This window comes from Bacillus rossius, chromosome 3 (assembly GCF_032445375.1).
Source record: "Bacillus rossius redtenbacheri isolate Brsri chromosome 3, Brsri_v3, whole genome shotgun sequence".
Lineage (NCBI taxonomy): Eukaryota > Metazoa > Arthropoda > Insecta > Phasmatodea > Bacillidae > Bacillus > Bacillus rossius.
In genome coordinates this window covers 107,726,922-107,751,708 of record NC_086332.1, presented here as the reverse complement: position 1 = coordinate 107,751,708, position 24,787 = coordinate 107,726,922, and the positions used below count along the sequence as shown (strand labels likewise).

General features: G+C 40.1%; 1 protein-coding gene across 2 annotated transcripts in view; it reads left to right on the top strand.

The window, feature by feature from the left end:
* LOC134531122 (myrosinase 1-like) overlaps positions 1-24,578 on the top strand; it is a 213,356-nt gene extending 188,778 nt beyond the window's left edge. The window contains exons 11-12 of one of the 2 annotated variants that reach the window (XR_010074940.1): positions 21,772-21,891; positions 23,723-23,811. Coding sequence is in view for 1 of the 2 variants with exons in the window: in XM_063366692.1 (XP_063222762.1) it covers positions 23,723-23,849 (127 nt within the window). In the remaining variant the exon portion in view is untranslated. Of the gene's footprint in view, positions 1-21,771; positions 21,892-23,722 lie in introns of both variants that reach the window. The other variant, XM_063366692.1, reaches the window with a different exon arrangement.
* Positions 24,579-24,787: the final 209 nt, after the last annotated feature.

Below are 24,787 nucleotides of genomic sequence, written 5' to 3'. Positions count from 1 at the left end.
TCGGTGTCTGTCATTCAATGACAAAATCTGGGTAGTCGAGATGAGAAACCAACATAAGTATGGTACGAGACCATTGTAGCATTTTTCTGGAGTTCATTAAAACAATAAAAATGAAATATAGAAGGCCAGACTGGTATTTAAACCACAGTCCTCTGGAATGAAAAGGAAATGTGTTACCAATGTGCTATATTGGTCAGTTCCTTACAATAAATGAAAGGAGACTTCTTGTGTGTATCACATTGAAAATAATTTTACATTATTCAGCAATTGTGAGAAATTTAACAATAATTCTTAATGCATAACAGAAAATATTGTCTTAGAGAAAATGTTTATTTTTACCACAAGCCCCAGATGATAGTAAAGTGCTTGTCTCCAAGGAAAAGGAGAACTGACGAATTACTGTATGGAACTTCTTTCGAATCAATGTAGGTTCCTTAGAAACAGCTGCAAACAAATAAATATCCAAAAGTTAATCTTAGCATATATACAAGAATAAATAAAATAATTACTTACAGCAAAATTCTTTAACAAAATTGGGTAATTTTTCTGTATCACATATCAATTTTATCCCTCAATTCTGATTTGATGATGCCTGTAAATATTGAACCAGAGATACATGATGCTTGCTGTTATCATTAAGTATGTCGAAAGATCTTTAACAAAACAAAAATATACCATGTATCCAACTTACCATCATTAGGCTATTCACTGTTATTCCACACAATTTGATTATGTGCAGGATCTTTCAAAGTACTAAATTAAAAAAGCAAGCACCATGTAACACAGATAAACTAAATGTACAGGATCATAACCTCAGCACCATGGGATTAACTTGGAGATGTTAAACAAAACTTTTACCCAACTTTCTCAATATTATTGTTGCATTCTTAATAAACTATAACACATAAATTATAAAAACACATAACTTGACAGTTTGAAACTTTTAATAAGTGTTATTAAATTGAAACAAATAACCATATTAGCAATTTTTAATTTACACAAACATTTTATGTTTACATAACCAATTTATGGGTTATATAAGTGGCAATTTTAACTATCAGAAAAATAAATACCTTTAAAAACCTTCAATTGCTCTTCGTTGAGAATTCTGAAAATTGAAGGTACAGCTTTGGGAATGAGTCTGTTCCTGAATTTGCTTACAAACTGACTTTTTTCAAAATGTAGTTCACACATGAAGCGTTTTCCACTTATTTTGTTTACTGGAAGTTTTAAAAGGGTAGCGTTGCCACTTCTCTGTATCCATGTAAAACACCTAGGAGTAAAATCGTATCACATGTTTAACTACTGTGGCAAAACACAAATTCATATATATAAACATAGATATTTAAAAAATAAACCCAAAATATAAGTATTGTTATAGGGTAGGTACTTTTGAAAGTAGAAGGTTTTAAAAATAAATTAAATAATGAATGGTTAAAACGGTTAGGTAAGTTACTTTAATAAATGGTAGAACTTCACTGAAATATTTAAAATGTCAAAATAAAAAGACTGTGCAGAAGTTATCTCTATCCGTTGGCTCTAGAAAGAAAACTGACACAATTGTTGAAGTTGAGGAATCTAAATAAATTATAATTGGTAATGTTTAATGCAAATAAGCGATAGTTGTTTATTTTTTTAAGAAATTTCACTTCAAAAACTTACATGCTTATCGAGGAAACTCGTTCAAGAGTATTTGTCTTACAACATGCTTAAACTGCTAATTTCACATGTATTACATCCTTCAAATAATTCAAACTGTAATCGCTCATAAATTAACTATTATAAACACCTAATTTCTAAGATTATTATAATTAATTTTCCTCTGGTTGTATTTACAAGTGAACATCACCTTACCTATTTCGTTGACATGGAAATTTAAACATGTGTATTCTCGTAGAATTTTCTTCTGAAATTAAATTATCCCATATTGATTGACATCCAGTCGCAGAGCAATATATTATTTTACGCATTTTAAACACAATACTTATACTACAAAAAATGTGTAAGGCATGTTTCATTACTCATTGTTACGGCAAATATCCTACCATTTAAAAAAAAAAAAAAAAATTTCAACTTCGCTTCCACCATCATGATAAAATTATTTATTAAATTACATTAAATTACAATAATTAAACAAGTTGTACACGTTTTAATTAATATTACACCATTTGCATACTTTCTGTAGTACATTTTTATTAAAATAATATTCCTTTTTTTATATTACAACGTTTGCAGCATGTCAGACCGAATCCTCGGAATTATTCTGTAAGGAATTCGTTGCCCTATTCGAGTTGGAGGTAGGGATGGACATTTAAAATATACATCGATGTTTTTTCCGATGTAATGCATCGATCATTTGCATCAATGTTAATACGATGTATTGAGAAATACATACATCGATGTTTCTAAAACATTGATTGTTTTCTCAATGACATTTTTAGGCCTTAAAGAAAACTAGGTAAGTACAAGGAAAAATATGTATTAAAATTCACAATCACACAGCCAACACAGCTTTATTTTCTTTACATATTCCAATATTTTTTTTCAATGCTATGTAAAAACAAAAGTTTACTTAATATTTTTTTCCTTTAATCAGTTTCTTTGCTCAGTCAAAACTAGCCCTGCCTGTGAAAGGAGTCTTTCTGAAGGGACAGATGTGCCAACAATTGTTAAATACTTAAAAGCTATTTTGTACAGCTTTGAGAATTGTATTTTATAATCCCTCCAGATTTCTAACGGATTTTCTTTCAGTCTTCCAACAGGAACTCTGAGATAAAATGAAAGTTCGTCAGACAAAACATCTTCAGATTTGTTAATTTTCCAGTTATGATGCACTAACTTATGGTGATCACTCCATAATGAAAAGGTCTGTTCATTTTTATCGGACTTGTGAGAATCGGATTCAGTTTCTTCACTGCTTTGCAAATTCTTTTTCATTAAATCTTTAATTTTCGAAACAGCAATCGTACAAGCTATCGCATCAATGAAGTGCATCTTTTTAAACCGTTGATCTAAAATACTTGCGATAGCAAGAGCAGTCACATGTTCTATTGGACCCATTCTTTTATTTATTTCATTAATAGCAAGTTTCTGCACTCTTTCGCTACGGGATATTCTATAACGGCTGAAGTTATTTTAGAGAGCATGCAGCGAACTAAGGGAATAATTTTCTACTTGTGCAGTATTTATCACCCGAAATTTCTTTTGTAGCCGCCTCCAAGGGTCGCAGTACCACGATGACAGATGATACAGTAGATATTTCTGATGCACTGAGCATTGAAGGTGCTCTAGGGTCGCGGAAGAGAATATCATTTATGACACTACGGAGTTATAAAAATATTTGTAACATGTAATATGTACTGTTCCAACGAGTGTCCACACTTTGTATTAATTTTGTCCCAGCAGGAGACTCCGCAGTCGCAGCAGTAGCTTTACGCAACTCATCACTAGCAATACAACTCTGTTTGAACCAAGTTACTTTTTTTTTTTTACTTTAGAAACAATGTTTCTCCATTCAGTACATATTATTGTGCTCTCAGCCACCAAATTCAAAGTATGGGCGAAACATGGGATGTGTTTCCTTCTACCGAACGCTAAGAAGACCGCCTTAACTATATTCGCTGCGTTGCCAGTAACAACAGCTGTCACATTCTCTTGATCTATTTTCCAGTCTTGGCAAGCCTTTAACATAATTTCAGAAAGATAATCTGATGTATGTCTTTCATCCAATTCGTACACGCCTTATAACGGTTCATTATATACAAAAATAAACAGATGTTCAACGCCGATTGTAATTTTGTTGTTTTTATTTTTTCAATTAGAATGCACACACGAATCCAAACACTTCCAAAAGAGGTTGCTCACTCATTCCACATACATCTGCCCGTCAAAAAATGCTCGTAGTTCGCGTGATGAGAATTAACGAAAAAATAGCGTCCTTCAGTAATGTTTTGCTGCAAATACACGAAGTCAGTGCGGCCTCAAACGTGGCCGCACCCAGCGAAAATGAACTTCGCCCCGAGCCAAATGCCGACGAAGGTGGCCGCAATTTCTAAATAATGTCTGAAAGAAATATAAAAAAAAATTAGGTTAACTTAATACTCGGCATGGCTCTGACCACCAACGTTAAATGATCTATTAGCAAAATACTTCATAATTTGGCGAGAAGCCACCGAACGCGACCTACTGGTGCAGCAATCGGTAGACGACTGACGAAGTATTGCTACCTTCTCCTCCACGCAGGGAGGATAAGTCACATGACCTCACCGACCAATCACACACACTTCATTCACACTTACAGATACAAGCCAATCACAGAACAAATTACAATACATAAAAAAAACCTGTACCCACATAACTCGGGGCTTCCCTTGATCTGTCTCTTTTCAATTTCACATCAAAATCGGGGACTCCCATTCTCGTTCTCTCTCCCACACCGTGAGACAACAGTTATCACTCAGTTCCCACGCAGTGGGGGAATTCCCATCTTTATCTATCTCTGAGGGGAATTACTGTTTCTTTCTCACTTACACTTACATGTCTCTTATGCCTCTCTTTCTAACCATCACACCAGACACAGTTCCTTGTTCTAGAATTATGCAACACGTTAATTAAAATTAAGAACAGCAATCATAATACAAATTACTTGACAAAATTCCACTTATTTAGAAAAAACCTGAAAAAGTAGGCCAAAATAGGCAAAAATCGGCAAAAATCTAATACAACGGCTCATTTGTGAATAATTACATAAAAAATAGTAATGATTAAAAATGTCTGTTAAAATACAAAATAAATTCTTAAAACCCTCAGCAAGTTAAAATAATATATATCAATATCCCTAACATCTGATTATACTGTTCCACAACATATACATCACTCAAAAAACATTGACTTATTAATACTTACATATACAGAAAGAAGTTTAAAAGAAAAACATTTAGCTATGAGGGCAGGGTCTTGCAACGTTACAGCCTAAAGTGACCGAATATAGTTCAATGTCTATTCCGAAATGCGCTGTGATGCCCAAAAAACTTTTCATGTTTAAGATATCCAACCAAATATCCGTTGTTAAGGTTATGTCTTCCATAGAGGACAGCATTTTTTAAATTGTTTCTGAAATTGCTTCATATTTTTCGTCCAGCCAGCATCTTAGAGTTGTTCAACTCGGGAGTTTATATTGAGGAGCAACTGTTTTCATTAGAGTTCTGGAGCCTTCGTTTTCAATAATTGAGAAAGGCTGATGGTCTTTGCAAATCATGAATAATAAACAGTTGTTCAGTTTCCTTATCTTCGCTCCAGATTCGGAGTAAGAGGAAATATCTTTAAAGGCGGCCTGTATTGTTTTTTGGCGTTTTAAAGGGATGACGTTTTCGTCTAAGTCCGAATCAATAGTTCCTTTAACGGCTTACAGGAACTTTAACTGCCACTGCCACTTGTAGAAGGAATTGATTTAGATTTGAAGTACACCATCATCAATTTTATTATTAGGCGTATCCTTGGCATTTGGAGGATTCGATATTTCTTCTTCTGTTTTATTAACTGAATTAAATGTATTTTGTTTCGGCTGAATTTAGAGATAAGCAGCCTTATGAACATTACGAATATGCCCAATTAAGTTTGTCGTATTTCCGGCAGACTTGATATCCTTTTGATATAGTTTGCATTTCGATTTCTTATCATCAATTTTATTAAAGAACTGCCAAACTGAACTTTTTTTCGATGTAAATTCAAATGACATAGTGGTGATATTAGGAGGAAGTAACGATGTCAACAAGAACGAGAGTATAAAGGCAATAAATGATCTCAAATCATGTCTAGCAAAATTAACACACACATATGTAGTAGTTGTTAAATTCCCGACAAGGTATGCAAACATTTTCAAAATGTTAGTGTATGCGACATAAGTGAACTAGACAGAAGTTTGCACACTACCCATGGCCAACACCTAAATTCGAAAGGAAAAGATGAGTTAGCCAACAGAATTTGCACTATCGAGAAGTCATTAAAAAAAAAAACACAGACATTCATTCACTTCCCTTCACTGTAAATGCTAAAATCACTCAGGGAAACAGTTAGGTAGGCATATGACTCACTGTGGTGCAGGATATCACTCAAAGCCAATCATAGAGAAAATAGTTATCGAACATCAATTAATACAACATTTTATGAACATAGGCCTAGTTCCAGCTCCAGTTCCATCAAGTCATCAGTGCAAACTACTAATTTAAGTCAACATATGCCTCCGCAACCACTAGATCACTATGCAATACTTCGTCAGAAGAAACAGCAGCACCAAGAGCACATGCATTTTCAATATGCACCAGTCGGATTTCAGCTAAATCCAACTAATAACAATTTAAATAGATACTTAATGAATACCAATTCTTTTAATGTGATGCATTTAAATGTTCAGTCTCTAAGAAATAAGGTTCCAGAAATAGTCATTAAGGCCTCATGTAATTTGCCTCACTGAAAATTGGTTAACTGCTATTGAATGTAAAATGAATTGGATATCAGGTTATAAAATTGTAAGTGCCTTTTGTCGAACAGGACTAGGATATGGAGGGAGTTGTATACTTGTTCAAAAGGATTTAATAATGATCTCTACTGAGAATGGTGTTTTGAAAAACCTAAGTGATGAAGGGGTTTTTGAATGCTCAGCCATTGAAATTACCTTTAATATGTCACCAATTACCTTGAAACCAGCGATCTTAAAAATAAGCCCTCACGACGCTAGTTTCATACAAGGCAAGCAACTGTGTAACCCTGCATGTTCTGAAAGAAAATCAAAATATTTCTTAACAATTTCTTAACATGATCGTTTATTTTACACTTGTGTGGTTTTTATCTCTTCAGCACATTCAATGACATTTTCACATTCACTACAGGAACTTGGTTACATATTTTTACACAAAAAAGAAATAACAAAGTTACATGTTTATACAAAAGTCACAACTCGCGTGCAACCTAATACTGCTCTGTAAATTTAATTTCAATAAGACGTTACTAAATACGTTTGCTGTCTCTTTAGGTTCAAGGTTACGCAGACAGCGTGTATGTCGCAGACAACCACGTACACCACACAGAATTAGCTACTTTCTCGAACAACAAGTGCACCTGTTTAACCTTACAATTAATTTTAAAAATGTGTCAGTCATGCAACGTGCTTAACAACTTCATGATGCGCTTAACCCGAACGGTATTCATTCGTGAGCATGCTTGTGCAGTTTGCCAAATATGGTCCGTCCACAAACCCGCTAGCTCAGATTACGGCAGAAATAATGTCTTACAATATAATCACAAATTCATTATATCATATTAACTCTACTAAACACATCATTAAGTCAATTTCAAAGGGTGAGCCGAAACAAAGTGACTAGATAGAAAAATTATAAGTATTCCTAACGACCATTACTTACGCTGAGTGCTGCCCACGCACCCGCCTGTACTAGGGACCAGGTTGATCTACAACATATCAATTCAAATGTACGCCGAAGAAGATCGAGTTAACAAAATTTGCGTCTTTATATAGCCTCGACATGACGTCGGCGCATGCGCAGCGTGGACAGATACAACTCAGGAGGGGTAAGGAAGGAAAAATCGGACCTAGAGGAGGGGAAATCAGCAGTCCCGCGGCGGGCACTTCAAAACCCAAGTCATTACGTCGGGCTGCCGGCTCAATCTGTATTTCACTATACAGAGCACCAAAATGTAACTTAGTTATTTTTTAATAAACTAGAATTAATATTGACACAAATTTATAAAACTAGTATGAACAAAAAAAATACTACTTTGTGGGGACCTAAACATAGACTTTAGTGTAAACAGCAGAGCAAAACAGCAGTTATAAAATTTATTTAGTTCATTCAATTTAGAAAATAAGATATGAGGTTATGCACGATGTACAAATAATTCCAACTCTGCTATTGATTATGTTACTGTAATTAACACTGATCCAGGAATAACTGATCATTGTGTACAAGTTATTAAAATTGAGCTGAAAAAAAAACTACATAGCTGATGATTTAAAAATACAAACTATTAGAATATACAATGAATAAAATTATTGTCACTTCAATTCGAGACTTGCTGCTGAAAAATGGCTTGAAATAAATTAAATGAAGAATGTAAATAATAATTTTAACACATTCATAAATCAATTTATGCTTTACTTTGAAGAATCATATCCTAAAATTACTAAAAAAATATTAAGAGAAACTTGCAGTCTTCACATATTAAACCTGGCTGGATTAGCCTAGGCATTATTAGTTCTAGTAAAAAATTAAAAATATTACATAGTTTTAGTAAAAAAAACAAATGATAAGACTTTTATAAACTATTACAATACCGTACCTATAACAAAATATACCGTAAAGTGGTAAAAACAGCTAAATACCAATTTACTAATAAAAAAATAAGGGATTGCTTAAATAGACCAAGGGAGGTATGGCACATTATTAATAATAACTTAATAACATAGGAAATGAGGCTCTACAGGCTGAATCAAGAATAGAACTAAATATAGGTGGTACATTAATCACCTCCCAAAAAGAAGTAAATGCCTTCAATTCTCACTATGTAAATATAAGTGATAAAATAAACCCTAAAACATATCCAATTTGGGTAAAAACTAAAATCACTTTAATGATACACATCATAAATTAAATTTTATACTCTATCCTGTTACTGAAAATGTATTTATTTATTTATTTATTTATGTTGTAACATGCCCACCAACAGCCGAGGGCTTTAGCGGTGGGCACGACATATATATACAAGGACAACATATAAACAATACAAACAAACAAATAAAGTTTAAAATATACCTATTAAGGATAAACATCAAAATATAAAACACATAAAAGAAATTCAAAACATAGACATTATAATAAAATTACTAATTGCCGACATTGTAATAAATTTGATAAGAAAATAACACGTATTATAGGCTTACGTAAAAATAATTACATTAGCTACACTTTTACAGATTAAGATTATCAATTTTATTGAAATTAGAAATGAGTCTAAATATCATTCTTTCAATGGTATGTACATAGGGTAGATGTTAAACGGCTGTTAAATTGGGGAATTCTAATGCCAGTATTATAAAGAATGAACCTACAAATTAATTTGGAACAGTAACAGTTTTTAATAAATACATAATCCAGATAGATACTGCGTTCAGAAAGAGAATCTATTGTAAGCTGAGAGAAGTTTTTAAGTTTAATTATTTTATAAAATTTATTCTGAATGGATTCTAATTTATTGCTATCAGAAACATTAATTGAATTCCAAATAACTTAACAATATTCTAACTTAGACCTAACAAGTGATAATAAATAAAGACAAAGAAGAGAGTCACTGTTTGTAGCATAGAAAGTAATATACATGTATTTGATTAATGCTAATGTTCTATTGGAACTAGTAACTAAGTAATTTACATGCAAGTGAAAATATAATTTTGAGTCAAGTAGTATACCTAAATCTTTTATAGTAGAAGTGATTGGGATTATTTTATTAAGAACATAATCGTATTTTACAGGATGATATTTCCTTGTGAAGGAGATAATTTTTGTTTGACTTGTGTTAAGAGTTACTAAATTTAATAAGCACCAATTATTAATTTCATGTATATCAATTTCAAGTAACATGCAATCATTGATAGAGTTAATACTTCTGAAAATTGTAAAACCATCGGCAAACAATACACCACTCGAATGTTTAGGTACAAATGTATTATTATCTATGAAAATATTGAAAAGTAATGGAGAGAGAGTACCACCCTGCGGGACCCCAGATGGAACTTTAAAATATGTAGCAGAACTGTTGTTGATGGAAACAAAAAAGCATCTATTATGAAATAGCTAAAGCAATAATAAAGTTAAAAAATAAAAAAACTCTAGATATACATGGGTTATCTAACTTGGTTATTAAGTCTTGTTACAAACATATACTTAAACCATTAAAATTAATTATTAATCAAGCATTTAAAGAAGGAATTTTTCCAGACAGTCTAAAGAAAGCCAAGGTTATACCAATTTATAAGAAGGGGGACAGAACTAAATTAGAAAATTATCGACCAATTAGTCTGCTACCTATTTTTTCTAAAATACTGGGTCCAGCAAAAAGATCTTCCATATTTCAAAAGGCAGATACAAACAAACGAAGAAAGATACAGAAAAAATACTTTTAATTGTGAACAACAAATACTATGCCATTTCAAATAACTTGGTTTTAAACATTATGTCAGATAAATGGCATCCTCCATTGTTGACACATTGACGAAGCCTTTCCAGGAAGTTGTCCATAGTTCGTAGTGTCATTTCCGGTGGAATGGCAGCCACTTCCTGGGTGATTGCCTCCTTAAGTGCTTGCAGGGTTGTGGGACGATGTTTATAAACTTACGCCTTTAAATGTCCCCAAAGAATAAAGTCACAAGGTGATAAATCAGACGATCTCGGGGGCCAGGCGATGTCTCCTCACGAAGAGAGAAGACATTCAGGAAACAACTCTCTCAAAATTGAGCTGTGGCGCCATCTTGTTGGAACCAGACTTCTCCCTCTGCATGGTCTCTAAGAAACTGGTTTAACTTAGGTTGGAGGTGTCGCGTGACACTCTCTAATCGGGGTGTCCCCTGCTCCAATTGTGGCTGCCTATGGGGGTTGCTAGTGGTGCTATCTATGCCGGGTCAATGGAGATTCCTTGGTGGGGTAGGGGGGAATGGCCGTATGAGTTCAGGGGGGTAGCCCCACCTAGGCAGGCCTTGTAGATGGGCGTCAGAGCCGCCGAGCGATATGGTGGAGGGGCGGCTCTTCTCCAACGTTATCCCTTTAGGGGGAGGGGATGGACTCGGGTTGACCCGGGTGGGGGCCGGGAAGAAGACCTCCGTCTGGCGGGGACCAACGGTCTTCTATCGGCGGGCTGCTGCTGCTCGGTCCCGAGCCTTCGTGTATACCCACGGGGCGGGGACTGATGAATCTCCCTCCACGGGTATTGGCCGTGGGTTGGAGGGGGGTAAGGCACTGCCGTTCGGTAAAGGCCTCGGGGTCTGCTTAGCCCCCTGCCCTCGATAGAAATACGACATGGGTTGCTGGTTGCTTACCCACAGAGAGTCTGGTGGCTCCGGTGATCGCTGAAGTGGCCGCTCTTCCCTGGGTCGAGGGCAGTCTGGCGAGCTGGTCGGCTGGCAGGCGGTGGGTGTCTTGGTGGGCTCTCCCTCTCCCGAATGAAAAGCTCGGTATGCTCGTAGCACAAACTTTATTCGCTAGCTCTGGGAGTCGCAGCCTCTCCCCTACAGGCTACATATACTGACACTGTATTATTAGCTACGGCCTGTAACTAGGCAGGTCCTGGCTCGAACGATAACACTCACACCTCGGCGAATTCCTCTCCCTATCTGCTCTCGGTCCTCACGTAGACGGGTTCGAGTCCCGGAGTCCTCTTGTAGTGGTGGCACGGTGAGAGAGAGACCTCGGCGGCCGTGGTGCCACTGGGACACCAACTGCCTTCCTGGGCCAAGGGCTGGCCCTTTTATACCCATCCTGAGGGCCTGGGCGTGACGTCGGAGGGCGAGGGATTCCGGGAATTGCCGGCCGCTTCCCGGAATTCCAGGCAGCAGTAGTGCCGTGCGCAAAATGCTGGCCTGGAGGGAGAGGGGTAGGCGGGGTGGCGGCCGGTCGGGGTGGAGGAGGGTGCGGAGGGAAGAGGCTGCGCGCGCACTCGGCCGGCCTGGTGGGAGAGGGGGTAGGCGGGAGGTAGCGGCTGGTCGGGGGGTGTCGGCCAGCTCCGCCGGCGCTCGGCCTGGTTGCTCCGGGCAACCAGAGACGCGGGAGTCGTCGCCCTGGCAACGGGCGACGCGAGCGTGGCCGGGCGGTGACAGCCGTGATGGCCATCTGGCGCGGCCCGCACACGTGTTTAGGAAGGAAGGGGCTGACGGCTTCGAGATTACAGACGTGCGCGGCACGTCGCACGTCAAACCCCCCCCACCTTGAAAAGGCGGCAGCCACTTTCCACGTGTGCAGGCCGGATCCTCCTGGTGGTCCCTCCTTCCTTCTTGCTGTCGGGTTGATGCCATCCTTCCTGCTTCGTCTTCTTGGAGTTGGGGATAGGGTGAGGCAGAGATTGGCCCTCAGGTTGGGTTGGTGCTAGTGGATGAGGTGTGACACAATCCCTCCTTCTGGAATGATGATCGGGTGGAGACTTTTTATGTTTAAGTGCTCCAAAAGACAAGGGGGCTCAAGGCTTGGAGCTTGACGTACAATATCCAATACTTATGACTAGATGAGATGCGACCCTACTTAAGCTATGGAACCAGAGCCCTGGCAGCACCATTAATTGTACTTTGAATGTCTTTTTGGTGCTGCAAAAATGTCGTGCCCTACCAAAGTTTGCAATCTTTAATGCTGGGTTGGTTCCGCCCTATTTGTATATACATTTACTTGGTCTACTCGTTCCTTCGTCGTGGTTAGGTTATCCCTAATGCACTTTTGGGTCATTCTCATCCTATATACATGTTCCTAGGGGAGGCTGCTAAGTATTGACAAGTGAACAGACATGGTACCCTTATTTACATTCACATTTTAGGGGAGCCTCTTGCTTGGCTCTTACGTTATATACATGAAAATATCAACACAATGTCCATAGGTGAGAGTCTTTCAAACGCTTGTTTGCTTGAGGCCTACTCTAGTCAGTTTTCCTGTTCCCGCACACAGGGCTGGCGTGACTCGCTTAACCTAAGTAGGTAGCTTGTCGAAGCTCCTAAGGTGGTGAGGGTCACGGCCTCACCCCTCTTGCAAAATGGCCATTCGCGCACTCTCACTTTGGCATCTGGTCTTGCTTGGGGTGATCTACCCGGTAGCGACCGGGTCGGTCCTCCACGCTGGCTCGGCAGGACCTCCAGGGCTGCCCTCGTTTTGGAGGCGGCGGCTGGGTGCTGGTGGGCCGGCGCCATGCTGGCACGATGGCACGTACTCCAGGGGCTGGATCTGCCTCCTGGTTAGGCAGGCTGCTACTGCGGCTCGCCCTTGGGAGCTGGTCCTGGGGTTGTACTGGCCCCTCTGGGAAGGGTGCTGTGATGTCCTGGCTGCCAGCCGTCCTGGCGGATGGAGTCGACTGCTCCACCGCCTTCCCCTCGGCTGCTGTGCTGGACGGGGTTGGGAGATCCTTAGCCGCCTGGTCGGCCTGGGAAGGGATCTCCGCGGGTTCCAGTGTTTTCGACTGCCCTTGCTGGACCTTGGGTGACGGGCAGGTCGAGTCTGCTGGGTTGCATGGCATTAGGGGGGCCGTATTTGGCCTGTGGGTGGTGACCTCGGGGTGGGGGTCTGGGATGGGGTCATCCAGGAGATCCACCTGGAACTCCTGATATTTGACCTGGCTTTGGTGCTGAACTTGGTTTTTCTGCTCTGCCGGGTATCTGGCCTCGAAACCTCTGAAGACGTCTTGTTCATCGTTGTCGATGTGGGCTACCGGACTTTGGTGTCCGTCCAAAATGATTGCCTTTTTTATTTGTTTTAGGGGTATCTTCCTGAGTTTCCCCTTGCCATCTACCACCCACCCTGTATTGTTATGTAGGCGGTGGAGGGTTGTGGGACCTTCCCACTTGGGTGCGAAGGATGCGCATACCTGTCTGCTTTTGTTGCTTATGGGGTGACTCCGTACCCATACTTGGTCCCCCTCTCTTATTCGAGGTTTTCCTTCTTCCGGCTTCTGGTATTTTTGTCGGATGTATCTTTCTTGGTTCCTATGCGCTTGCTCCTGTCTCTCCTGGGAAGTGCCTTCTGGAGGTTCCCCTGCTGGTGGTTGCTCCGTCCACCTCCATTCCCCGGGGCGCTTCAGATTTTTTCCGAGAAGCAGCTTGCTTGGGGACATTCCAGTGGCTTCGTTTTGCCGCCTTCTTAGTGTAAAGAGGATGGTTGGGAGGTGCTTGTCCCATGTGGAGTGATCATTGTTGATCCGGAGTCGAATTCCCTTCTTTATCTCCTGGTTTCTGCGCTCTGTGGGGTTTGCTTGTGGGTGATAGGTAGGGGTGGTCCATTTCTCCACATCCCATTTCCTGCAGGCCTTTTCCCACATTCTCCCCGTGAATTGGGCCCCGTTATCTGTGAGAACCCTCCTCGGGTATCCCCATCTTGAGAAGACCTCATCTTCCATTACCGCGATAATGTGTTTTGCCTCAGCCCTGGCTAGGGGGAAACCTTCGACCCATCTTGAGAACAGGTCAGTTATCACGAGTATATATTGCTTGCCCCGTTTGGTCCGTGGGTAGGGACCCATTAGGTCCAGGGCTATGGTGTCCCAGGCCACCCTAGGATGCCTAGGGTACATTGGTGCTTTCTGGGGTGGGTGTGCCTTTGCTTGAGTGCAGATAGTGCACTGGTTCACGTGCTCCCTGACCTGCCTCGTGATCCCATGCCACCAATACCGTTCGGCTATAGCGTCTACTGTTCCTTGGATCCCTGGATGCCCTGCCTGGTCGTGATCGTGCATCTGGTATATTAGGGATTCCCGGTATGATGGGGGGACCCATAGTTTCCAGTTTTTGCGTTGTGGGGAGGTGCGAGTCCAGATTGCCCCATCTTTTTCCTGGTAATGTTCCGGGTACTGGGCAAGCAGGTTCCTCACACCCGGGTCATTCTGTTGGCTTCTGAGAAACTGGTCCCTTTCATTTCCGCCCGTGATTGTCTGGAGACGTAGTTCGGTCCCTCCTTTCTGCAGTGGCTTCTGACTTGGGGGAAATATTCTCTCCGACTCCTCTTCTGCTTGGTCTTCCCGGTGAGAGGTGATAGGGAATCTCGACAGTGCGTCCGGGAGCTCATTGTGCTTGCCTGGGCAGTGTTCGACTTCGAAGTCGAATTCCCCTAGTAGTATGGCCCATCTAGCGAGCTTTGCCTTGCTGTCTTTCAGTCGGTGAAGCCATGTGAGGGCCTGATTATCTGTTCGAAGGGTGAAGGGTGGATCTTCCAGGTAATATCTGTATCGCTTGATAGCCCAAACGATAGCCAGGCACTCTAGTTCATTGCTATGATACCTGGTCTCGGCATCATTGAGGGTTGTGGAGGCATACCCTATTATTAGCCTCTGCCCTGCACCTCCCTGCTGATACAGTACAGCCCCGAGTCCCTTGAGGCTGGCATCAGTTTGTAGTATCATTCGTTGGCCTGCTGTGGGTCGGTGCAGAGTGGGTAAATTTACAAACAAACTCTTGGTTGCTTGGAAGGCTTGTTCCCTTTCAGTGGTCCACTCCCACTTTTGTCCCTTTCGGAGGAGCGTGAGTAGGGGGCTTGTGACTTCTGCCATGTTTGGCACGTAGTCCCTCAGCCATCCACAGGTGCCCATGAAGCTTTTCAATTGCTTCGGGTTCCTTGGGGCCTGTGCTTCTTGGATTGCTCTGATTTTTTCTGGTTGGGGCTGGTTCCCCTCCGAGGTGACGACATGTCCCAGGTAGTTGATCTGTGACATCCCGAATTCACACTTTTCCATTCGACATGTTAAGTTGTGCATCTCTAACCGTTCTAAAACTTGTTTGAGATGTCCCAGGTGTTCTTCCCAGGTCCGGGAAAACACAATGATGTCATCCATGTATGCTACACAAAATGTTGCTACTTCTCCAGCCAGCACTTCAGTTGCCATTAGGTGTTGGAACGTGCAGGGGGCGTTCTTCAGCCCGAATGGCATTACTCGGAACTGCAGACTCTCCCCGTTCGGGGTTGTGAAAGCCGTGTATTTCCGATGTTCAGCCGCGACGGGTATCAGTACCCTGATCTGAGATCGAGCGTAGAGAAGATGCAGGCATCTCCCAACTCTCTGAGGGTGTGGCCGATATCCACCACTGGGGGCGCGGCGCTGTACGTCAATTTGTTCAGAGGGCGGTAGTCCACGCAGAACCTCAGTTCTCCGTTGTGTTTAGGTGCCAACACAATGCGTGCGTTGTAAGGAGAATTTGCTGGCTCCACAATTCTCTGTTGCTTCATCTCTCTTATTTGTTGGCCGATGATCTTTCTTTTTTCCAAAGATGGCTTCCCTGGTCGTTCATATATGGGTTGCTCGGAGCTCAAATGAATCTCATGGGCTGTGGTCTTAGTCTGACGAAGAGGTCCGTTTTCGGAGAAGACCCCTTGGTGTAGGTTGAGGGTTCGCAGTAGTTGCTCAGCTTGGGGAGGCTCCAGCTGATGCTTCACGTCCCTAATCGGAATTTCTCCTGGGTCTTGGGCTGGATTTTGTCCTAGCCAATGCTCCGTGGTTCTGCCCTTGCTGCCAAAGTGTGCTCTCCTTGTGGTATAGTCTAGGATGCATCTTTGCTCTTGTAGCCAGGGCTGGCCGAGGATGACCCCCTCCTCAATTTGATTGGTTACTATGAAGAGTGTGGGGTGTACTCCTGCCCTCGTTTTTAGGGGCAGCTGGATGTCCCCTTCTACCAGAATCTCTTTAGTTGGGTCTGCCAGCAGTACTTTGGCCGTAGCTGGCTGGACACAGTGTCTTTGCTCTAACGGTACTTGGCAAGAGTGGATGAAATTTGCCGTTGCAGCTGAGTCGAGGAGAGCTATTATCTCTTGGTCCCCTATTGCTACTACGATTCTAGGCATTGGTTGAGTGACATCATCATTCCCCGTACACCGAAGGGTGGAGACCGTTACTGTCCTGTCGGGTTGGCTGGTCCCCTGGTCCTTCCCGCTTGCTCGTTTCCCTGGTGGGGAGTGGGGGCCAATTGCCCTTTCGCCTTCTCTTGCGAGTTAGTGTCGTTTTTCCGGGTTGGACAGTCTTTGTTCAGGTGGAAACCCGGGCAAAACCAACATCGGGGCAGCCTGTACTGGGCAGGCTGCTCAGAGGGCCTTGCCAGGCCTGGGCCTTTCTGGGTGGGGCCTGTGCTCATGGGTATTGGCCTGGGATTTTCAATGGTCTGTTTGCTAGGCCTGTCTCTTTCTAGTGCCCTTGCCCTGTCCACCAATTCTTCGATATTTGTAGCTAGGGGGGCTCGTAGGAACGAGCGGATGTTTGGTTGTAAAAGCTCTATGATACACGGGATGCCTGCTTCTGGGGGATGCTCCGGGTGTAGGCGCCTGTATATCTGCATCTTCTTCCGGATAAATATTTCCGCTTCCTCTTGTGGGGCCTGTTCTTTGCTATAGAACTGGCGGTTTAGGTCTGCCATCAGCTCCGTCCCTGCATATTTAGAGGTGAGCCGGGTCCTCAATTCCTCCCAACTTGTTACAAAATCTCCGTACGTGCCCCACCACTGGGCCGCATTTCCTTTCAGTTGGCGGCGGCCATACTGGAGCCAGTGCCGACGGGGGATTCCTACCTCTTCCAACTGGTTTTCACATTGTTCCAGGAAGTCTCTGGGGTTCTCGTGGGACAGTCCGTTAAATTCGGGTAGCATTAGGCTTCCTATTCCATTATTGGGTAACTGGGAGTTGGGCCGCGTAACTAGAGGTCGTTGCGCTCTGCAGTCTAGGCATCTGTATTCTAGCCCCGCAATGTTAATTACTTCCTCCCTCCATCCTAGACACACCATATGGTAGGTTTGCGAGCAATTCTCGCAGGTGACTCGTGTGTTCCCTGTCCCATCGCAAGTGGGTAGTGCACATTTTCTTGCCTGCAATCGGCAGTCCGCACATCTGTACTCCATCCCTTCCCATTCTCGGGCTTCATCTGTCCACCCAAGGCATCTGCCGTGAAATTGCCTGATGCAGGTGTTGCATTCAAGGTAATATTCCCCTTCTCCATTACAGCTGGGTGCAGGGCACTTTTGTAATGCCTCCAAGGTCTGTGGTGGATTTGAACCACGTTCTTGGGGGCTAGGTGCGGCCATGATTGCTTCGAGTATTGTTTTCTGGGCGCCACTGAGTTTTGGTCAGTCTCAGAACTGTCTTTGAAGCTATTTGGTTATCTCAGGGGGCAGCGGTGGGTGGCCGTCTACTGGCGCATCCAAAAAAGTCGGCCCCACGTTGGGCGCCACTAATTGTCGCGTGACACTCTCTAATCGGGGTGTCCCCTGCTCCAATTGTGGCTGCCTATGGGGGTTGCTAGTGGTGCTATCTATGCCGGGTCAATGGAGATTCCTTTGTGGGGTAGGGGGGAATGGCCGTATGAGTTCAGGGGGGTAACCCCACCTAGGCAGGCCTTGTAGATGGGCGTCAGAGCCGCCGAGCGATATGGTGGAGGGGCGGCTCTTCTCCAACGTTATCCCTTTAGGGGGAGGGGATGGACTCGGGTTGACCCGGGTGTGGGCCGGGAAGAAGACCTCCGTCTGGCGGGGACCAACGGTCTTCTGTCGGCGGGCTGCTGCTGCTCGGTCCCGAGCCTTCGTGTATACCCACGGGGCGGGGACTGATGAATCTCCCTCCACGGGTATTGGCCGTGGGTTGGAGGGGGGTAAGGCACTGCCGTTCGGTAAAGGCCTCGGGGTCTGCTTAGCCCCCTGCCCTCGATAGAAATACGACATGGGTTGCTGGTTGCTTACCCACAGAGAGTCTGGCGGCTCCGGTGATCGCTGAAGTGGCCGCTCTTCCCTGGGTCGAGGGCAGTCTGGCGAGCTGGTCGGCTGGCAGGCGGTGGGTGTCTTGGTGGGCTCTCCCTCTCCCGAATGAAAAGCTCGGTATGCTCGTAGCACAAACTTTATTCGCTAGCTCTGGGAGTCGCAGCCTCTCCCCTACAGGCTACATATACTGACACTGTATTACTAGCTACGGCCTTTAACTAGGCAGGTCCTGGCTCGAACGATAACACTCACACCTCGACGAATTCCTCTCCCTATCTGCTCTCGGTCCTCACGTAGACGGGTTCGAGTCCCGGTAGAGGAAATTTTTTTTATTTACAGTACCTGACAAGTGAAGGTGGGCCTCATCATATGAAATCAACACAGCGCCAGGGGGAATGTTCACACAGCTCTAAGAGTTTCAAAATCTCTCTCACTTAATTCTTGGGAAACCATCATTTTGTATGGGTGCATGTGAAGATCTCTGTGCAGGATTCTTCTTACACTCCGATCAGACAATCCTAGGGCAGCTGCCTGTTTAAGTGCTGAACGCTTTGGAGATTGCTGGATGGATGCTCTCACACGTGCCACATTTTCCGGTGTTGTAACAGTCCGAGGTCGATTTTCTTTTCAGTGCAGAACCTGTTGCTCTAAAGTTTGATACCCAAACGTGAATAGTTTTTCTATCCAGAACAGAATCATGTCGGCCAAGTTCGAACCGAATGTGAAATGCTCGCTGAGTATTAATCACAGAACTTCAGTTACGAATAAACTCCTCCACAACAAACGCACAATGTTCGCCACGCTACGCCATTGCACCTACTGACAATGGCACGTTCGATCGATATCCCCTCCATCGACATATCCCTACCACAACGCACGCAGCGCCCTCTCCAAATACGGGAGGTCTTTTTGCGGGACCCTGTATTTGAAAGTTTACTGCATAAAAGATTTACTACATTCCTAGAAATACATAAATTAATTTGTAAAGAACAGAGTGGTTTTCAGAAGAAGAAATCAACAATGACAGCAGTTTTTCAACTTACAAAAACAGTCATTGAATCACTTCGATAAAGGAAAATTAACATTTGCGTTTTTTTGTGACTTGTCCAAGGCATTCGATCTGGTTGATCATGATAGATTATTAGAAAAACTTCATAATCTAGGAATAAATGGTTCAGCATATAAATTATTCCAATCCTATCTCAGTAACAGAACACAGAGGGTTGAAATAGAGATTAATAATACTAAATTTATTTCAAATTGGGATGTAGTAAAGACAGGAGTACCACAAGGGAGCATTTTAGGCCCTTTGCTTTTCCTTAATATATATTAATGAATTACCCAAACATATTAAGAACAGCACAGTAGCCCTGTTCACAGATGACACAAGTCTATTAGTTGGAGGAAGTAGTTGTGAGTTGCGTAGACAAAAAATAGTTACAAATCTAACTACCTTGGAAAATTGGTTCCATAATAATAAACTGAAACTGAATATAGAAAAAAACACAATTTCTACAATTTAAAAAAAACATAAAGGAAGAACCTCAAATTCTAACAAGTTATAACAATATTGACATAGAAGATACAACTGTTGTAAAATTCTTAAGACTATATATAGACAAAAGACTGTCATGGTCAGAACATATAAATAAACTTGAAAATAAACTTTCTTCAATCTGCTATTTGTTAAGGGCACTTAAAAAATTGTTGGATTTGAACACAATGAAAAAAGTGTATTATGCTTATTTCCATTCTATAATGAAATATGGCCTTGAATTTTGGGGTAGCTCCAAATATATAAATAGAATATTTTTATAACAAAAAAAGGCTTTACGCATAATAACTGGTGTAAGAAATAGAACCTTTTGCAAGCCTCTTTTTGTAACTCTAAAGATAAATACTGTTTACACAGTATATGCTATCCAGGTATTAAAACTTGTACATCAGAACATTGAATGTTGTACTAAAAATAAAAATTATCACGATTACAATTCAAGAAATGCAGAAAAACTTAGAATAATGTAACATTCAAGTACTTTATTTAGTAGAAGCACGTTTTATATAGGTTTACAAATGTATACTAGATTACCTAAGCATGTAACTGCTGAAGTAAATTTTGGAATATATAACAAAAAAATTCATAATATGTTTGAAAATAAATGCTTTTATAGCATACAAGAAATATACGATTACTTTTTAAGCTTGTAATTTTTTTTATATAAAAATAATGTTTGAATTATGGTCTTGTGTGTTTCAAGTAAAGCCTGAAACAATGTATCCTTTATGGTAAAAAAGAGCTTTTAAGATTAACTGATTGATTTTATTTATTTATTTATTTATTTATTTATTTATTTATTTATAAATTGTGACATGCACACCAACACTCTGAGGAGAGATTACAGGGGTGTGCATGATACAAAAAAACACACACAATACACAAGAGACACCACAGACAAAGGACACAAAACAAAACAAACAAAAAAAAATAATAAACAAAAAATATTAATAAATTCAAAAATACAGAAAATTAGTGGATTAAGAATACACAGTTAATTGAATTGGCTGCAAGTGCTACTAAAATAATATACTAATTGGCTAAGCTTGTTACTATTGGGTCTAAACTATTATAATTTCTTATTAATCTAAAAATAATATCATTTTTTCTCTTGATTGTACAGAAAGTAGACGTAAGTCGACTATGATACTGGGGGACTCTTAAACCAGTATTATCTAAGATGTATTTACAATTGATTTTAGAAGAATAACAATTGGAAATAAAAAGATGGTCAAGAAGGGCACGCCGATCAAAAAGTGATGTTAATTTAGGAGGGGGAAATGATTTTTGAGTAATAAGTTTAATACATTTGTTTTGAATATTTTCAATTTTATCAATATCAGATGAATTAATGTTGTTCCATATTACTGAACAATATTCTAGTTTTGACCTAATAAGTGCTAAGAAAAGAGAAATAATGGAATCTGAATTAGTGGCATGGTAAGTAATATATTTAATTAGGGCAAGTGTTCTTCGAGAACTAGAAATTAAAAAATCTACATGTTGATGAAAAAATAATTTAGAATCAAGAATAATTCCAAGATCTTTTAAAGCAGTCGTTTTTGGAATTAAATTCTCTAATTTGTACTCATAGTTTATAGGAAAATATTTCCTGGTAAAGGAAATAATTTTTGTTTTATCATGATTAAGACGGACAAGATTTGATTTGCACCAAAGATTAACTGCCTTGATGTCGGATTGCAATAAAATGCAATCATTGATTGAGATGATTTTTCTACAGACTTTAAGATTATCTGCAAACAGAAGACCAGTAGAGTGGGACAAGACATGTGTGATATCATCGATATATAGATTAAAAAGTAAAGGAGATAAAGTACCGCCCTGAGGAACACCAGAACAGGTATTGTGAAGAGTTGAAGTACAGTTGTTAATAGAGACAAAGAAACTTCTGTTACTGAGGTAACTCGAAAACCAATTAACAAAGTTGTCAGATAACCAAAATTGGATAGTTTAACAAGTAGAAGTGGATGACTAACAGAATGGAAAGCTTTGGCTAGATCAAAGTAACAGGCATCAACCTGGCCCCTGTTAGTGACTTCATAGTAGATAGGATTGAGGAAGGTAATTAAATTTGTAGCAGTAGACATTCCAATTCTAAAGCCATGTTGATTTACAGAGAGAGTATTTTTTTAAGGGAAAGTTGATAATTTTGAATATAATTTTTTCAAAGATTTTATTAAAGCCATTTAATAGAGATATAGGTCAATAGTTTGATACCTTTAATTTAGAACCACTTTTGTGAATCGGGATAACTGTGGCAATTTTCCATACATCAGAAAATACTTGAGTTTTTAAACTCATGTTAAATAAGTGAGTTAAAAGAGGAACTAAAAGATGAGAACAGCCTTTCAATATGAAATTTGGTATCCCGTCGGGACCCATTGACATAGATGTTTTTAAAGTCTTGATGCCCCAAAGTACTAGACTTTCAGATATTATAGGAACAGAAATTGTGTCATGTGATACAGATGAACAGGAAACATTGTTTGTGTGAGTAGGTGGCACATAAACACTAGAAAAATAATCCGCAAGCGTATTAGAAAGTATTTTAGGATCATTGGAAACACTACCATTAACTTCAAGAGATAGATGATCATAATATCCATGTTTCATTATTTTTACAAAGTGCCAGAATTTCTTCGGGTTATTCTTGATATTATTATTAATTGCTCTTAACCAATTGATTTTATCACGTTTGATTAAGTGCTTGGCCTGTTTATGACATGTATATTGAATTGTGTTAGTTTTATCTACTTTTTTTATATCATATATGAATTTCTACCTATGTATATGATATTGTCTATAAGTCATGTATATATTGTATATGTTTTAAGTGTTATTTACTTATTGTAATGTATATCAAACTGACAAGCCCTATATTCTGTGAACATACTGTTCGAAAATTGAATCTATTGGGTGCAAATAAAATAAATAAAAAAATAAAAGTATAGAGCCGAACTAGTCAATGACAAATTTAAATAATATTTTGTTACCTTGGATTCATGTACTAGATAGAAATTTTTGGAGTCATACCTAAGTTCATCTTCATCACTCATTGTGATAATAATAATAATTGACAAGTGCATAGTTTGTATCTACACATCAGTTACACAAAACTGTGAAATTTTTATTAATGTATCAGTTTTTATTATGCACAAAACAACAAGAAAAAATTTCAGTGGTCACCAAATACAACATTATTAGCAGAGACAAGATTTTATGTTTTTATTTTTATGCCAAATTCATTTTAAAACAAGATATTTTGGTATTATATTTTTTTATTTTTCATGAACTATTTTTATTCATAAAGATAGCACAATTTTCAAGAAATACAACAATTACTTGTTCAACGATACTTACTTCATCAAAACAGTGTCATGTTGAGTGATACGTGATACAATTTTACAATATAATAATTTGTAATAAGCAACATGGGAACAATAAAAATAAAATAGCTAGTATATGTGAGTTTGTAACATGTTTTAATGTCTTAATGTAAAAATTAGTTACTAAAAACAGTTTTAATATCAAAAAAATAATTTTTTTCCCAATCTATTTAGAGCATACATTTTGGGGTTAACTCCATATTTTACATTATATACTGTACAGAATGCTTTGCTGAAAATTAAAAGTGTTAATGTAACTAATATAGAACAATTTTCTGTCTGTAGGGAGAAGTTCGGGCTTTATCACGTCGACTTCAGCAAACCCAGCCGACCCCGCACTGCGAAGAGCTCGTCAAAGGTTTACGCAGAGATTATTCGTACTCGGAAGATACCTCAGGGTGACGAGCAGTGATCACAGTGCAACCAGAGAACCATATCAAAACTGCAAAATTTAATCAATATGCTAGCAAAAATGTTAGCCATCTCCGTAATTGCTACAGAATATATTTTTTTTTTTAACCATATGAGGGACATTGAAACCAAAACATTGATCCAGTAGGCAACTGGTCCAATTTTTGTGATGATGTGTTAACCAGTTTTCAGTTGTTTTGTGATAGCTTGTATTTTAACTATGAATAAAAATATATTTATATTAAACAAAGGTTAGTACTGACTTAACACAAATATGAAAAGAAACAATGTGAAGTTTCAACTAAAATAATATTATTGAATATATATAATGTATAGAAGTCGCGAGCCCAGGTTAAATTTTCTGTCCGGTTTCTTAGAAGAATTGTTGTAGTTCCAAGCTCCGCCGCTGCGATCGCTTTCATCGCTGGGTATCGGCCGTATACGCCCCTGGTGGTATTTGGCAGAACTAGGTTAACCAGCCCAGTCGTGACATCATCCTTCACCCCCCCCCCCCCCTCTTCGAAAATCCCAGACCAACGATTCAAATTACCCGGCAGGTCTTATCAGCATCGTTAGGCGACCTTGAAGAGGAGCTTCCCTTACCGTCATTTGAGAATGATGAAATCCCAAAAGAAGCTAGCCACGGAAATCACTGAATGATGGGATTCTGTACCCGAGTGAAGTGAAAATTAGCTATTAAAACTTTGTATTGGGTCAATAGTCAGTGTTCCGTTCAAAATATGGTTTTATTTTAAAAGTAAAATACTTATTTAAACTATATTTCGCGTTTCTACAAATTTACTTTTAGATATTGGCAAGGAAAATCAACATACCTTAAACAACCTTCTCTTATTCAACGTTATCTATTAAGTAGTAAAAGGTAGATATTATTTTTAAAAATAAAAAAAAATGGAACCCACTAAATCAGTATTGGCAAGA